The sequence below is a fragment of the Leuresthes tenuis genome, unplaced genomic scaffold (assembly GCF_036924035.1).
Source record: "Leuresthes tenuis unplaced genomic scaffold, fLeuTen1.0.hap1 SCAF_21, whole genome shotgun sequence".
NCBI classification, from domain to species: Eukaryota; Metazoa; Chordata; class Actinopteri; order Atheriniformes; family Atherinopsidae; genus Leuresthes; species Leuresthes tenuis.
In genome coordinates, this window is record NW_027325375.1 from 1,185,632 (window position 1) to 1,203,039 (window position 17,408).

General features: G+C 44.3%; 2 protein-coding genes across 2 annotated transcripts; both read left to right on the top strand.

Annotated features, from left to right (window-relative positions):
* Positions 1 to 165: 165 nt before the first annotated feature.
* LOC140279992 (clathrin interactor 1-like) lies at positions 166 to 11,933 on the top strand. Its single transcript, XM_072375237.1, has 12 exons — positions 166 to 369; positions 3,027 to 3,131; positions 3,218 to 3,314; positions 4,792 to 4,900; positions 5,060 to 5,236; positions 5,763 to 5,931; positions 6,028 to 6,244; positions 6,321 to 6,402; positions 6,494 to 6,571; positions 8,539 to 8,852; positions 10,175 to 10,355; positions 10,531 to 11,933. Exons 1-12 carry the CDS (start codon positions 329 to 331, stop codon positions 10,821 to 10,823), a joined length of 1,863 nt encoding a protein of 620 aa, XP_072231338.1. The 5' UTR covers positions 166 to 328; the 3' UTR covers positions 10,824 to 11,933.
* Positions 11,934 to 14,576: 2,643 nt separating this feature from the next.
* LOC140280279 (uncharacterized) lies at positions 14,577 to 17,031 on the top strand. Its single transcript, XM_072375583.1, has 4 exons — positions 14,577 to 14,703; positions 14,917 to 15,156; positions 15,235 to 15,466; positions 16,728 to 17,031. The coding sequence occupies exons 1-4, from the start codon at positions 14,583 to 14,585 to the stop codon at positions 16,924 to 16,926; spliced, it is 792 nt and encodes a 263-aa protein (XP_072231684.1). The 5' UTR covers positions 14,577 to 14,582; the 3' UTR covers positions 16,927 to 17,031.
* Positions 17,032 to 17,408: the final 377 nt, after the last annotated feature.

Genomic DNA, 17,408 nt, shown 5'->3' on the forward strand with positions numbered 1-17,408 from the left:
AATTAGTCATTAGAGTGCAAATTGATGAGAAATTGTTTGTACAAACTTAAACGTGAAGCACTGATATATTTTATTGACTTTTTGCCTTAAAAAGCCTGTGATTCACTCTGTGAGGGCGCGTCACGACGCCTCGGTGACGTCGACAGAAGACGACGTTTCCGTAGCAACTGGGGTCGGTCCGTTACCCGCATCGGCCGCTGTGCCACCGGAGCTCATCGAGGAGCGGAGGGACTGTCGTCGGTAACCGGACACCACCTCTGGCTTGGGCGGCGTAGAGACACGGGGGCGACGCAGGATTGAGGCGGCGAGCCCGCGGTTCCGTGTGGAGATGCTGAACATGTGGAAAGTCAGGGAACTCGTGGACAAAGCGTGAGTACCGAGGAGCAGGCGGAGCTCCGCGCGCTAGCCGAAGCTAAACCGCTAAGCGGCTTCCGAGCTAACGGGCCAGTCCGGCGGCATCAGCCGGGCAGCATCAGCAGCTTTTATCGCTGACGGAGGAGAAGATACGGGCCGTGACGTCACAGAGCTAGCCCTCAGCTGTTAGCTTTTAGCAGCTGGCTGTAAGCCAATCCTTAACGCTGTGACACATGAAGACATTTGTTTTTCCGCGGTATCTCCTGCTGTGGTCCTTTTAAATGACCCCAGGAAGGGGAAAACACAGCAACATGATCGGGAATTTGTTTGTGCCTCACACATAACGGATGCTATTAGTTAGCTAATTCCGTTAGCTATGCTAAGCCCAGGTCTGGTGTGTCGTGTGTGTGCGCGTGTGTGATGTTCCTCTGCTGCAGCCTCGCGCCCGGTCCCGCCCTGATGATGCCCGCTACCTCCAACATTATACACCGACACGAGGCCTTTTAATTAACGGTGTGGAGAGGATCAGAGCGGATAAATAACCGCATGTGAACCCTGTGCTTCCCGCACAGCTGCCTCACCGGTCTTTGGAGGCCCAAACATCCCACTGCAGCAGCTAATGCTAGTGTTGTCGTGCTCCTGCTGCGCTGTGCTGTTTGTTCAAACCCAAAAGAGATGAGGAGCAGCAGCTTCCTGCCCTGTCCAGTCCCATTAAAATTATTTAATAACACCGGCAGAGTTTTATCTGTCTGAGCATTGATCAAACCTTTCAGATCTCATGTATGCAGCCAGCTTGGTTAAGAATAACAGACGTGTTTACTTCCTTTAATGATATAACTGTTTATCTTTAACCATTTGCATAGTTATTGATTTAGTTGCAAAGCCGTGGACACATTTCTAGTGTTGAGGTTTTAAATGTTTGATTTGGATCAGGAGCTCCAACTTTAAAGGTTAAATCCTTTTAACTGATGGAGTCAGTTTCATATTTTAGATGTTTCTGATGTTTTTCCCGCTCCAGGTATAGCATGTAGGCTGGAAGAGTGGAATAGTAGGAATGCTTTTTATCATAATCCAGTCAATGTTGACTGACCTCAGCCATAACTCTGTGAGATCGGCTCCTTATTGAAATGAATCTGGACTTTGCCAGATTCAATCTGGACTTTGCCACACCTCTGCTGGCACAGCTGGGGGTGAACTGAAAGGTTCCCCTTCTGGCTCAGTGTTAACACTCTGAGCATTTTGTAGCTTATTGTACTCGCTGTGTTTGATGAGCACTTTAAAAAAGGCTGCATTCAGTTATGTAACAATAACCGCAGTTAGTCTCATTGTTAGACCTCATTACATCATACAGAGACGTGTTGGGATGAGGCAGTACACTTCAAAGCTGTCATTATGCTTTTATTGTAGTTCTGTTTGAATAAAACTGCCTTAGTTAGACGGAGTCTGCCAAAAAAGGCCCCAAAGAAGAAGAGCTCATCCCATCCTGTTGGTTTAGACTGAGTCTGCCAAAAAAGGCCCCAAAGAAGAAGAGCTCATCCCATCCTGTTGGTTTAGACTGAGTCTGCCAAAAAAGGCCCCAAAGAAGAAGAGCTCATCCCATCCTGTTGGTTTAGACTGAGTCTGCCAAAAAAGGCCCCAAAGAAGAAGAGCTCATCCCATCCTGTTGGTTTAGACTGAGTCTGCCAAAAAAGGCCCCAAAGAAGAAGAGCTCATCCCATCCTGTTGGTTTAGACTGAGTCTGCCAAAAAAGGCCCCAAAGAAGAAGAGCTCATCCCATCCTGTTGGTTTAGACTGAGTCTGCCAAAAAAGGCCCCAAAGAAGAAGAGCTCATCCCATCCTGTTGGTTTAGACTGAGTCTGCCAAAAAAGGCCCCAAAGAAGAAGAGCTCATCCCATCCTGTTGGTTTAGACTGAGTCTGCCAAAAAAGGCCCCTAAGAAGAAGAGCTCATCCCATCCTGTTGGTTTAGACTGAGTCTGCCAAAAAAGGCCCCAAAGAAGAAGAGCTCATCCCATCCTGTTGGTTTAGACTGAGTCTGCCAAAAAAGGCCCCAAAGAAGAAGAGCTCATCCCATCCTGTTGGTTTAGACTGAGTCTGCCAAAAAAGGCCCCAAAGAAGAAGAGCTCATCCCATCCTGTTGGTTTAGACTGAGTCTGCCAAAAAAGGCCCCTAAGAAGAAGAGCTCATCCCATCCTGTTGGTTTAGACTGAGTCTGCCAAAAAAGGCCCCAAAGAAGAAGAGCTCATCCCATCCTGTTGGTTTAGACTGAGACATAAAGAAATCCTCGGGCCTTGCAGAAGTCACACCCCCCGTATTCCACTGCCTCGTTGCAACAGTGGGCTCCACTCAGAGCAGGAAACCCAACAAGAAGAAAGGACATAAGAGTAGGGAGGTGGTTGCGCCTGGCTGGGGCTGATGAATACGCTCCATTATTGATCTGCCTCCACAGAACTGGCAGCAGCAGCTTTCCTGTTCCTGCAGATTAGGAGTGAAATATGGCCTTTGCTGTCTGTAAACTGGTGGTAAGAGCAGCTCCTGCTGCGTTATCTTGCCTTTTGTGGCAGTTCAGAGCCACATGTTGACAGTTTTTCAGCAGAACTTAGATAAAATGATCAAATCTGTTGCTTAAAACGAATCATTTCACTTTAAAGAAAGGATGTCTTTGTGTCCACAGCACCAATGTGGTGATGAACTACTCTGAGATCGAGTCCAAGGTCAGAGAAGCCACCAACGATGACCCCTGGGGACCCTCGGGTCAACTGATGGGAGAGATAGCCAAGTAGGTGCAACACGCAGCGGGTGGGTTGCTGTGAGCGCACTGAGGCGCGTTTTAAGACCTCAGTTTCTGTGTGTTTCTGTGTGTAGGTCGACCTTCATGTACGAGCAGTTCCCAGAGGTGATGAACATGCTTTGGACCCGGATGCTGAAGGACAACAAGAAGAACTGGAGACGAGTGTACAAGGTACGACTGAAAGTGGGTCCCAGAGACCCCCACAGGGGTGTTTACACATCAGATGGACTGGGTTGCTACACATTTATCTTTCTTTTTGTTTTCCAAATGAACACTTTCCATTTTTCTAACTGCTGTCGACCTCCCTGTCTCTGGCTCCATCAAAGGTTGCTAGAAACTTGGGTGTCATGACTGATGACCAACTAACCTTCAAAGATCCCGTTACCTCGGTTGCTCGTTCAGCCGCTTTGCATTACTGAACATAAGAAAGATCAGACCATACCTAACCCAACATGCCCCCCAGCTCCTGGTGCAGGCCATGGTCATCTCCCGCCTTGACTACTGCAACGCTCTCCTAACTGGTCTCCTAACTGGTCTCCTAACTGGTCTCCTAACTGGTCTCCTAACTGGTTTCCTAACTGGTGTCCTAACTGGTTTCCTAACTGCTTTCCTAACTGGTTTCCTAACTGGTCTCCAGCCTGTGAAACCTCTGCAGATGGTCCAGAACGCGGCGGTGCGTCTGGTCTTGGATCAGCCTAAAAGAACACGTCCCCCCTCTGTTCATTGAGCTCCTCTGGCTGCCCTTAGCCGCCTGCATCAGATCCAAGTCCCTGATGTTAGCTACAAAGAGCTTAATGGAGCGGCTCCATCTACTTGAATGCTCTTGCAAAGGCTTCTGTCCCAACTGGGTCCCTCCGTTGGTCCCAGGATTGTCGTCTAGCAGCTCCTACACCACGCCTAAGACAATCCAAACTCTGTTCATGTGTCGTCCCACGATGGTGGAATGACCTACCGAGCGCTACCAGAACAGGGGCGTCCCTGTCTATCTTCAAGAAGCTCCTGAAAACCCAGCTCTTCAGAGAGCACCTCCTATCCCAGCACTTACCTTGTACTTCCCTCCCCCCTCTATCTCTGCCCTTTATCTTTCTGCTCTTCCTTCTATGCCTGCACCCTATCTCTACTCTGTCCCCTCTGACAGAGTCGGACTCCTGGGTTCCTTCTATGGAGCTTATTGTTAGCTTTTTATAAAGCTGTTATATCTTCATTTGTAAGTCGCTTTGGATAAAAGCGTCTGATAAATACAGAAACAGAACATAACCCTCATGGTTCACCAGAGGAAAAGCTAAAGGATTCAAAGGAAACCTTTGACTGAACTTAAGTTACCAGAAAATCTGAAAAAACTCACTTAGACAGCGACACACCACCAGCCTTTCCAATGAGCATCTTCTCTAATCTTTGGATAAAAGCGTCTGATAAATACAGAAACAGAAACATTTGGTGAACTTGTTTTAAAGTGATGGTGTTTTTTCAGAGGGAATAAGCAGGAATCACTCTGATCTCGCTCTGTAGTTACTGGATTCTGTGTAAAAATCATATAAATTATGCAAGAGCAAAGGAAAAGTGAGCTCAGATCCTTTCACAAGGAGAATAAGACTGGAGGCAGAAACTGGCTTTAGAACAGATTTTCATCAGATGTTGTTCCTCGCAGGCCTTACTTCTGCTGGCCTACCTGATCAGAAATGGCTCTGAGAGAGTGGTGACCAGCGCCAGAGAGCACATCTACGACCTGCGATCACTGGAAAACTACCACTTTATTGGTAAGTTACTCGCTTAAAACCTTTTTATTCTTCTCAACGTCTCTGTAGATGTGTCATATGTTGCGTTGGTCGTAGGAAATGACGTAAACAGGAAGTGTTCCTGCAGTTTGAGGCGCTGCTTCTGCCTTTGACTCTGTTTGCGTTTCTGTTCGAGTTCAGATGAGAACGGGAAGGATCAGGGCATCAATGTGCGTCAGAAGGTGAAGGAGATGGTGGAGTTCATCCAGGACGACGACAGGCTGAGAGAGGAGAGGAAAAAAGCCAAGAAGAACAAGGATAAATATATCGGAGTGTCTTCTGACAGTATGGGCGGAGGAGGGGGCGGCTTTAAAAACTGTAAGTAGCTCATGGTGCAAGTTAGAATCCAATGTTCCTTTTAAAGCGTTATTTCCTAAAGAAACGGGCATTTTTTATGGGTCTTAACAGTTTAAATTTATTCACAAGAAAAGTGACATATTGGTTTATTATGTGATTAAAAAAGGTTGAATTACTGTCTTTGGTTATTAAATTAAACGCAGAGGATGACCTTTATGCAACCAGGAAGTGATGAGAGCTTAAATGAGCTGAAAAAGCTCCAGATTATGAGTTCAAAAGACTGATAAGTAGATATTTCATCTCAACTATTAATGAGCTTATTAACAGCCAACGAAAGGCAGGATTTTCATCGTAGAAAATGGAACAATATATATCTTTTGGGCCTGCTTTGTATGCCTTTTCCTGCATTTAGATGATTGTAAATGTGATTTTAATGCAAAAATATGTGATAACTGATCTAATCGTTATTATAGCTAAACTTTAGCTATGAGACAACAAATGTGGTTGAAATCTGAAGGAGTCTCTGTTTGTGACCGCTTCCTTTCAGCTAATGAACTGGATCGGAGTAAGTGGGATGAGGACTGGGACAAGAGCCGAGGAGCTTTCCCCTTCAGCGAAAAGCTGGGAGAGATCAGTGATAAGATAGGCAGCACCATCGATGACACGCTCAACAAGTTCAGGAAGAAGGAACGAGACGACTCGCCCGACAGAATCAGGTAGGCGTGCTCTGAGAAGAAGCTCCGGCAATAAGAGCAGACAAAGCAAACAGAAGCATCATCTCCTGAGTGCTGATGTAGATCTGGTTGCCATAGTGACAACGAGGAGGACAGATCGTCAAGAAACGGCAGGCAGGACACGATCGAGTTCAAAGATGAGGAGGAGACCGTCACAACGAAAAGCATCCAGATCACACAAGCAACGGAAACCACGACGACCACCACGCGCAAACGCAGCGGGGCGGCGAGCAGCAAGACGCTGGACCTGGGCGCCGCGGCCCACTACACGGGAGACAACAGCCCAGAGGAGATGGTGTGTGTTTGTTTCCTCCCGTGGCTCACAGTTTAATGTTGGGCATGTGTTTAATCGCCGTGTTTCTTCCTCTCAGTCGTCGGTCAGACAGTCTTCGAGCAGCGGTCTCGCAGACCTGCTTGTGATCGATCCGTCGTCCAATCAGAGCGCGGCAGCAGGTATCCACAGTCTGCTTTCCATCACTTTCTATCAGGAGAGAAACACATTTGTGTCTTGTTTATGAATGAGTGCTGGTGTCCATCCATGCAGCAGGCAGCTCAGACCTCATTGGAGGCTTCGCTGACTTCTCCTCACCTGCAGCCTCTGCCAGCCTGCCCACCTGCACAGGTAAACTCCTTCTGTCAGGTCCTGTTGTCCTGAACCTCTCTGAAATGATCACTGTGAGAATGCTTTAAGGCAGGGGTCGGGAACCTTTTTGACTAAGAGAGCCATGAAAGCAAAAAATTTGGAAATTTATTTCAATGAGAGCCATATAATATATTTTAAAAGTGAATTCAACTAAATGTCAGTATAATAAGCCTCTGAATTTATTAGCATATTATATTAGCATATTATTTATTAGCATACTCGCCATCTGTGAATGGTTTTCTGTTCCTCACTATTGCTAAAGATCCAGCAAAGCTAGCGGAATTATAGTCACCTTGCCGAGTTGCTGCTGGCTGCTTGTACCCTGCTCAGTAGCTCTAGCTTGTACCCTGCTCAGTAGCTCTTGGCACGCTTTCTTTCTGCTGCCTCCTGCCGGGTATTTTGATGCAAAGGTAGCATGGCGCGTGTTTTTCGACCGTTTCATCGATGTAATTTTGCAAAATGCAAATTAGACACACCGCAGAATTTGCTCTCTCCACAAAGGAGAATTCTTCAGTCCATTCGGCCTGAAATGTACGATACTCGTCATCTTTTTTTCTTTTCGCCATCTTCTTCGTCGAAGGGTTAGCTTTGAGCTAATGACCGAGCGGACTGATTCAAAAGGGGGCGTTTACCTGTTTTACAACGGCCAACGTAGTCCAGTATCATCCAATTAAAATAATGGACAACTGCTCCTGCAGCCCTGAACAGGACATGAAAAATCGATGGATGGATTAAAACAAGTGAGAATATTTAGTTTTATCTGCGATGCAATCATCAAAAGAGCCACACCTGGCTCGCGAGCCATAGGTTCCCGACCCCTGCTTTAAGGCATTCTCACTATTGTTTTCCTGTTTCTCTTTTTTGGCACTTAACTACTCCTGCAATCTTTCACCGATTTCAACAATTTTGGTATCAAAACGTTCAGCTCCTTCAGGAGATTTATGCTATGACTTTTGGTGTTGATATATTTTACACTTTTTAAACTATTTAACTTTTATTCAAATTTTTCCCGTCATTCAAATGAATGGAAATTTCTTTTAACTCTTCAAAAACGTCCTCCTCTTTCCAACCTAACTAGTTCAACATACATTCAGCTGGAGACACCATTCAAACTTTAAAATGTTCACAAGACATTCAGCTATTACCAAATGATTCAGCTTTTTAAAATATTAAGCCAATTTTGAAATATGACAGTTTAAAAAAACATGAACATTTTTGCTCCTTCTTGATTTTTATGAATGAGAAGATTAGAGTGGCACACTGATCATTTTAACTTTTTCTGATATTCAAACAAATTCGTCTAACTTTCATACGGTTTAACTCAGACAAACAAGTTATACCTTAAAATGTAGGTACACTTGTTCTCTTTCAGCTGATACTAAATAGCTCACATTTACAGAATTTCAGCTATGAGCCTTGAAGCGAGAGAAACCTTTCAATTTCTCTCACTAACTCCAATGGAAACTTGGTCTGACACCAGAGACAGGTTCAACTGTGTTCAACTCGCTGCCGTTTAAATTTTTTTCACTCCATTGAAATAAAAACTACATTGCTGCGTTCCTCCAAGCCTTCTGCTTCTTACGGTCTTCAAATTATTTTCCTCGCTCTTCCGGTTTTCTCACAGGAGGTCATAGTATCCAAAAAAGCTATTTCTACAGGTTATACAGGGAGAGAGCTGTTAAGCTGCAGCTGTTGACAAACATTCCTGTCACTGATGACATCACTGATGACATCACTCTTCCACTCCCTGCTGTATATTACACTGAAGCCATTTTAACTATTACTCACTTGATTTCTGCTAAATTTTCACTAGATTAAGCTTTTTGACCATGTTCACCTAATCCCATTCAACTTAAAAAGCAGTTCTCACAGCTGTTTCGCAGCTTTTTTTCTAGTTACTCTTAGCTTCACTCACAGTTAAACAGCTTTTTTTTCCTTGTGACCAGCTGCTACATCGTCCAATGGAAACGGAGAATTCGGGGACTGGAATGCCTTTTCAGGAAATGCTCCACCTCCATCGAGCTGTGGCCCCTCCCAGCCCGTCAGTGACCTCTTTGGCAGTGCCCCCCCGGCCCCAGCCTCGAACCCCTCTGTGCCACCGTCTGCTGAGCTCTTTGACCTGATGGGTGGAGTTAACCATCAGCTAACCAATCCACATGCGACGCTCAGTGCCTCTCAGAGCATGACTTTTTCTCTGGGAGGGGTGACGCCAGGAGTATCTGTTGCTATGCCAACGATGCCCCTGTCTCGCTCGCAACAGGTATGTGCCACAAGAAGGTTGAATTTTCCCCCATTTATCAATTAAAGGGGAACTCTGGAATTTTTAAACCTTATTTCTGGCATTAAATACGTTCATCTACTCACAGAGAACAGTTTGGTGAAAGTCGGCGTCCTTCTGAAGATATTTAGATAACTGGAGATCCATATAACGGAGTGAACGGGGCTTAGAGGATGCAGCCTCTAAATAAGGCATTATCTGTCTTTATTTCACCAATACTTTAAGAAGAATGAATGAATGAACGTGTGCTATAGCTGCTGTTAGCTCATAGCTGCTGTTAGCTCATAGCTTCTGTTAGCTCATAGCTCTGTTAGCTCATAGCTTCTGTTAGCTTATAGCTCTGTTAGCTCATAGCTTCTGTTAGCTCATAGCTTCTGTTAGCTCGTAGCTCTGTTAGCTCATAGCTGCTGTTAGCTGTTAGCTCATAGCTCTGTTAGCTCATAGCTGCTGTTAGCTCATAGCTCTGTTAGCTCATAGCTGCTGTTAGCTCATAGCTCTGTTAGCTCATAGCTGCTGTTAGCTGTTAGCTCATAGCTCTGTTAGCTCATAGCTGCTGTTAGCTCATAGCTTCTGTTAGCTCATAGCTCTGTTAGCTCATAGTTCTGTTAGCTCATAGCTTCTGTTAGCTCATAGCTGCTGTTAGCTCATAGCTGCTGTTAGCTGTTAGCTCATAGCTCTGTTAGCTCATAGCTGCTGTTAGCTCATAGCTCTGTTAGCTCATAGCTCTGTTAGCTCATAGCTCTGTTAGCTCATAGCTGCTGTTATGTGGCTACTTGCAGCTATAGGAGAGCTAACGGAGGGATTTCTACACAGGCACTCTACTGGGACCACTTCATCCACACGCCCCCCTGCAGCACAGTTTATTCACTCCGTGCTCTGTGACAGTCGGCTAACTTCACACAGAGTTTGCTGCTGATAGTTTTGTGCAACATGGCAGGATATTTATCAGATTTTGACAACGTGAACGACGACTTTGAGTAAGATGGACGTTCTTACCGGGTAGATGAATGTATTTCATGCCAGAAATAAGGTTTAAAAACACCGGAGTTCCCCTTTAACAGGTCTGTAAAACAGCTGATAGTAAATTCAATGGAAAGAATAGTTCAAAAGCTTTCATGTGTATTACTTGAATTAGTTTATTTGAGGATGAAATAAATAAAATACGACATAAAGACTTCCTTCATCCTTGAGTTTGGGTAAACCTTCTAAAATATGGATTTCTTTTGATGCTCATGTTACCGTAGCTTTAGTTTTTCATCTTTAGTGATGGTTTAATGTTAATTTAATTTTTTAATTTCATTCAGAGTTTGGGAGGCGTGTCTCAGCAGCCAATAGGACAACAGCAGAAGGCTGGCGTCGGAGGTCAAGGTTCGTTAGGATCAACCTGGTCGGATTCCTCTGTCAACATCAGCCTCGACTTCCTTTCAGCAGGCCTCAACCCCACCAAGACCCCCCCCACTCTCAATAATATCATCCAGCAACAAGGTACAGTGCTCTGAGCTCAGTGTTGGACTGTTATGGGGACACAGTTTGCTGTTTAGGGGGAAAATAGCATAAAAAACAGACTCTTACTGTTCAGATTAGCCTGGTCAGAGTAACTATTCAGCAGGTTTGATCTGCTTATAACTCAGTTTAGCTGTGGCCTTGTGTGTCTGTGCAGGAGTGCCTCCCGTCAACCTGCTGGCTCAGAACTTTGGAGGACTCAGCCTCAGCTCTCCGCCCCATGTGACGCCCATAAGACCTCCGGGCAGCGCCATGACGATGGGTTTGCAGGGTGGCATCCCTGTGAACCCGGGCATGATGGGAATGAACATGAACATGAATATGGGCATGGCTGCTCCGATGATGATGGGGGTTCCAGGGGTAGGAATGGGCCTCAGCCACTCCATCACCCCAGCTGTGGTCCCGCCCAAACAAGATGCCTTCGCTAACTTTGGCAACTTTGGGAAATGAAGGTGTGTGTGAGCGCCAGGAGGACTGCTGGACTTGAAGGCAACCTTGCATGTTTCACTGTCTGCTCTCTCTGGGGAGCAGGCACCAGGATCCTGGAGGTTGTGGAGCAGCCACTGGGGCTAAAGTTTGAAACTATCACTCAAAGAAAACAAGAACTGGTGTCAACAGACGTCCCTGCTGGGAGAAACCTTTGTCTTCACATGCTTTCCGTAACTCCCTTCATTCAGTTTGTTTCTGTAGCTGCACTAAGATTTCAGTCGGTACAGGGAGCTCGAACAGGAAGGCTTCACTTCAACAAGAGTATCATGTTTTTAACTAAATTCAAGCCATTACCGATTCTATTCCAACAGAGAAAGTGAGTCCTCTGGGCCTCCAGCAGGGGGCAGAGTGCACATGTTCAAACAGGACTGAGTGGTTGCTTTTCTACTTGAGCCATAGGAGTGTGAATGAAATGTAAATTAAGGTAAGCAAACTGCCCTTTTTTCCTGTCTTTGTCTGCCCTCCTCTTTTTATTAGGCAGTGTACCACAGATGGATGCTGAGTAGCTCAATAAAAAGCTGTTGATGTTCCAGAGACAACATTAGCAAATATGCATCAGGCTCTTTGCATTATTAGACCTCTGCTTAAGGTAGAAACTGTGCTCTGCTGCACATTCATGCCTAATTAAAGGGACAGTCAGTATTTCTTACGTAGACTACCACCGATATTCTCTCTTTATGCAGCCTTTGTCTCATTTGCAGGTTGAGATGAGTCTCTTTGGGGTGGGGGGGGGGGGTCACTCAACAACCATTACCTCAAACTGATGCGATCCCCCTTCGTTTGTGTGGCTTAGATAGAGCAGAAGCTAAAGAAGTAAGCTGCTGAGTTTTTAAAGGCTGATTTCTGGGGTTCTGGGGTGAATGATTGTCCGGTTTTCTCTGTTTGATGTGCAAACGCAGTCATTTTCCGAGGCACTGCCCTCCAAATGACCAAATCTTTATTTTGTTACTCTCAGAAGGATAATTCCATAGATTTTACTTTAATATTTTTTGAGTTTGATGCTCATTTGGGAGAGTCATAGCACATCTGATTCAGTGTTTTTTCTTCAGTACAGATCTTTTGATTTGATTATATTTTCTGTACTTCATTCAAAACATTAAATTATAACATAAAACATTTGTTTTGCTCATTTTTTCCTACTTATTTGTTTGTTTCTGAGCAGAACGTCGCAGCTGTTGATTTTTAACACTGAATTTATGTCCGAACGGATGCAGATGATATCTGCTGCTGTGCAACTTTCATGCAGCCTCGAAGTTTTAGATTTAGAGTTTAAAGGCTTTACTTATCAGGACACAAGAACAAGTCATTTGGTCCTTAAATACAACCCCAGCTGGAAAACACATCAGTTTTTAACTAAAAACAAGGCCAATGTGCAGAAGCAGCGGGTTTAAAAAGTAAAGTACAGCTCGTAAAACCTCTTTGGGAGCAGTAACTTTCACTGTTTGATGTTATCTGTCTCTCACATCATGGTGGGGAGATGTTGGCTCACTCTTGTTGACAATGTGGCTTCAGTTCGTCTTGAAGACATTCTGCTGTAGATCTGCTGCTGTGTTTGGGATCTTTGTCCTGTTGATGAGCCAGTTTCAGCCCAGCTTTAGCTGTGGGACAGATGGCCTCACATCTGACTCTAGAATACTTTGGTATCCAGAGGAGTTCATGGTGGACTCAATGACTGCAAGGTGCCCAGGTCCTGTGGCTGCAGAACCAGCCCAGATCATCAGCCCTCCACCACCGTGCTTGACAGCTGGTATGAGGTGTTTGTGCTGATATGCTGTGTTTGGTTTCCTCCAAACGTGCTGCTGTGCATTAGGACCAAACATCTCCACTTTGCTCTGGTCTGTCCAAAGGACATTGTTCCAGAAGTCTTGAGCTTTGTTCAGATGCAGCTTTGCAAACCTAAGCTGTGCTGCCATGTTCTTTTTAGAGAGAAGAGGCTTTCTCCTGCAGCCCTTCCAAACAAGCCATCCTTGTTCAGTCCTTTTCTAACTGTGCTGTCATGACCTTTGACCTTTAACATGCTAACTGAGGCCTGTAGAGTCTGAGATGTAGCTCTGGGCTTTTTCACCTTGGGGTGACCTTTAACCTTTAACATGCTAACTGAGGCCTGTAGAGTCTGAGATGTAGCTCTGGGCTTCTTCACCTTGGGGTGACCTTTAACCTTTAGCATGCTAACTGAGGCCTGTAGAGTCTGAGATGTAGCTCTGGGCTTCTTCACCTTGGGGTGACCTTTAACCTTTAGCATGCTAACTGAGGCCTGTAGAGTCTGAGATGTAGCTCTGGGCTTCTTCACCTTGGGGTGACCTTTAACCTTTAACATGCTAACTGAGGCCTGTAGAGTCTGAGATGTAGCTCTGGGCTTCTTCACCTTGGGGTGACCTTGCTGGGACGTCCACTCCTGGGAAGATTGACAGCTGTCCTGAATGTTTTCCACTTGTGAATAATCTTTCTCTCTGTAGAATGATGGACTCCAGATAGTCTGGAAATGGCCTTATAACCCTTCCCAGACTGATGGGCAGCAGCAGCTGCTTCTCTAAGATCATTGCTGGTGTCTTTCCTCCTTGGCATCGTGTTAAACTGACAGAACTCCTGCTTTTATAGAGCTGCTCACACTGACTGAGGATCAGTTAATCAGAGCATTGATCAGTTAATCAGAGCATTGATCAGTTAATCAGAGCATTGATCAGCAGCTCCTGGCTGCTTCTTACCCTCTTAATTCCTGTGGAAGGATGTACTTAGTTTTTTTTTTAGCTTAGTTTTTGTTCAATTTTCAATTCAATGATACTTTATTAATCCCCAAAATGAATTTCTATCGCAGCATTACTTTAACCTTTCACTCTTCCCCATTAAGTTCTTGCTCAGCATCTAAAACCTCCCCATTCAACTCATTTTGATTCAGGGTTTTGTTACTTGTGGCTTTTTGGTTGAGCTCAGTTAGCTGCTCCAACGGGTTAGCAACGTTCCCGTTGCCATGGTTATGCATCATGACAGATGTCAGATACTGTTACCAACAGTAGCACAGCATCCAATCCAGCATGAGACCTGCTAAGTACAAAGAATAGATGGATTTGTCCTGGAAAGGGTGTAAGTTCTTATGCACCATCCCCTGTATGTGCCCCTAGCATTTGGAGTCTGGAGGTAAGAAAAGGTAATGTTACTGTCAGGTTTACATTAAATCACAAGCAGAACTCTGCAATATGGGGATATTTCAGCCAACTGGCTGAATTAATACCAGATTAAACACAACTATCATCATTTTATGGATGGAAAAACCCTTCATTGAGCTGTTTTCCTATTAAATTCTGTTTTTTTTTTTTTTAATTTACCGGTAACTTAGCAACGGGCACCGAAACAAAACATTCTCTGTTGCCCGGCAACGGTTTTTAATTCAGCACGATATGGAGGAGACCAAAGTCAAGTTGAAGAACGACACCAGGAACGGACAGGAGGCGTCAAACGGGACGAGCAACCTTTGAGGAAGACGCCCCTAAATTGCTGTATTTCAAACAGAACCAGGGACTCAACCGGGACCTTCAGGTGGCAGATGGAGACCAGAAATGGCCCCAGGACTGGAAAAGTCAGGACAAAAACAGCGCGGCCTCAAGCCAGGCCGTTACTCACCTCCAGCAAAGGTGGGTACGCACTGAGGAGTTTCACGGGTTCCCAAGTCGGTGAGGAACCTGCCTTATTTTATTTCTCTCAGGTCTTCACCAGGTTGTCAAGATGCAGACCGGTGCAGCCGGAGAGCCCCTGAAACACGGCCAGGTTCAACCTGTTCATCCCTCTGCAAGGCAGGAAGGCGGAGATCCCGTCCTCACACTCACCCCCCCGCCAACAGAGGAAGGTACCGTGATGATAGCAAGGGACAAAACCTAATAAAAGTGTCCTTTTTCAGGAGTTTTGTAGCAAATTAGTAAGTAAAATAAGGCTATTTTTTGTCTCCATTCACAAATACAAAATGCCACAATGTAGATGACAAACTGAACATCTGTGGTCAAATTATCGCTCCAAATCCTCAAAAACGCACGTCTTTTCGCACCCAAATGTCCTCCCTCAGACGTGAAGCAACTGCAGTCTTTGCGAGGCAAGAATGGCCACATCAAGCGTCCGATGAACGCCTTTCTTGTTTGGGCTCGGCTCCACCGCGGCGCCGTGCAGAAAGCCTTCCCCGGCGCTGAAAGTAAGGACGTCAGTTTCCAGCTGGGCTGTATCTGGTCCCGGCTGAGTGAGGAGCAGCAAAGGCCCTACTATGAAGCCGCCCTGAAGCTGAGGGACGTGCATAAGCAGCAGTTCCCGGGTAGGAATCCTTCCAGAGCCCCTGAATGTTGGACATTAGATGCATAAGATGGTGGCAAACCTCTCTGTGTCATTCCAGATTATGAATATTGTCCCAGGAGAAGGAAACGCAGGGAGGCGCTGACCTTTGTGCAGCCAGCAGGACGGCAGCAGGGCTCGAGCGGCGCCTTTAAGGTCTCACAGGACCAGTCCAGCTTACTGGGAGTCGGCATGAACCCGTGTCCCATGTTGGCGCCCCACACCGTGGGCTACTGTCCCAATTCATCTCACTCCTCTGAGTCCTGCTCCATGCTCCAGGCCCACTCTGCAAGGTGAACCGTTTTATAGTCAGATAGTGTCAGATAGCCTGCTTTGTTTGGTTCTTTTGTTTATTCTTTAATAGAAACCACAAAGACAAGCAAAATACATTTGATATTTGTTTTTTAAGCAGTTTTACAAGCTTTTCAGGCTGCATTTTATGGTAAATATGTCAGATAGCCTGCTTTGTTTGGTTCTTTTGTTTATTCTTTAATAGAAACCACAAAGACAAGCAAAAGACATTTGATATTTGTTTTTTTAAGCAGTTTTAGAAGCTTTTCATGCTGCATTTTATAGGAAATATGTCAGATAACCTGCTTTGTTTGGTTCTTTTGTTTATTCTTTAATAGAAACCACAAAGACGAGCAAAACACATTTAATATTTGTATTTTTAAGCAGTTTTAGAAGCTTTTCAGGCTGCATTTTATAGGAAATATGTCTGCTTTGTTTGGTTCTTTTGTTTATTCATGAATAGAAACTACAAAGACAAGCAAAATACATTTGATATTTGTATTTTTAAGCAGTTTTACAAGCTTTTCATGCTGCATTTTATAGGAAATATGTCAGATAGCCTGCTTTGTTTGGTTCTTTTGTTTATTCTTTAATAGAAACTAGAAATACAAGTAAAATACATTTGATATTTGTATTTTAAGCAGTTTTAGAAGCTTTTCAGGCTGCATTTTATAGGAAATATGTCAGATAACCTGCTTTTTTTGGTTCTTTTGTTTATTCATGAATAGAAACCACAAAAACAAGCAAAATACATTTGATATTTGTTTTTTTAAGCAGTTTTACAAGCTTTTCAGGCTGCATTTTATAGGAAATATGTCAGATAGCCTGCTTTGTTTGGTTCTTTTGTTTATTCATGAATAGAAACCACAAAGACAAGCTAAATACATTTGATATTTGTATTTTTAAGCAGTTTTGGAAGCTTTTCATGCTGCATTTTATAGGAAATATGTCAGATAACCTGCTTTTTTTGGTTCTTTTGTTTATTCATGAATAGAAACCACAAAAACAAGCAAAATACATTTGATATTTGTTTTTTAAGCAGTTTTACAAGCTTTTCAGGCTGCATTTTATAGGAAATATGTCTGCTTTGTTTGGTTCTTTTGTTTATTCGTGAATAGAAACTACAAAGACAAGCAAAATACATTTGATATTTGTATTTCTAAGCCGTTTTAGAAGCTTTTCATACCCAGATTCTGCACTTTATTCAAACTATTAGCAGCATTTTGCTGTTTTACATGCTTTGACTGTACTTTCTTTTTGCAGGTGCCCGTTTGCCAGCAGTTGTCCTCTTGAACAGAGTCACTACCACACTCACCAGCAGCTGTACCACACCTACCAGCAGGGGGGGGGGTTCGCCTTGGATGCCTTTGGCAGGGAAACCCTGCAGCAGGAGCATGATCCTGAACAGCTCGATGTTGTTAACACTCAACACAGCTGCCTTCGGTTATCACGAGAAGCATAAATGGAGGACTTTAGGAGATTTTCAGCACACATAAAGCAGGTTTAGATCAAATGCTGTTCGTATGGTCACAGAAATAAAATACTGTGTTGTTCTACCTGTTTTTAAGCCACCACACGTTAAAAAAATCAAATAAAATGTTGAATTTGTGTTGAAATTGCGTATTTTATTCACAAATGTATGAGAGTAACAGCCAAAGTACATAAAATGCATCATACATCATAGCTTTAATTATACTTGGATCTTTAAAGAAGTAAACCCTTTAGTGAGAATTAAATCCAGCCTAAGGATCTGCCTCAGGGTATACTGGAGTTTTCATATGTTTCATATTTACAAAGTTAAATGTTTTTAAGCCTCCATGCCCTCATAAGTTCAAGGTTAAACCACAGCAATGGACTTTATGTCTCCCAGACTTTTCTCAGTCGCCTTCAGCTGGTGCAAAATGCTGCTGCTGCCCGTCTTTAACCAACACTAACAGACCTGTG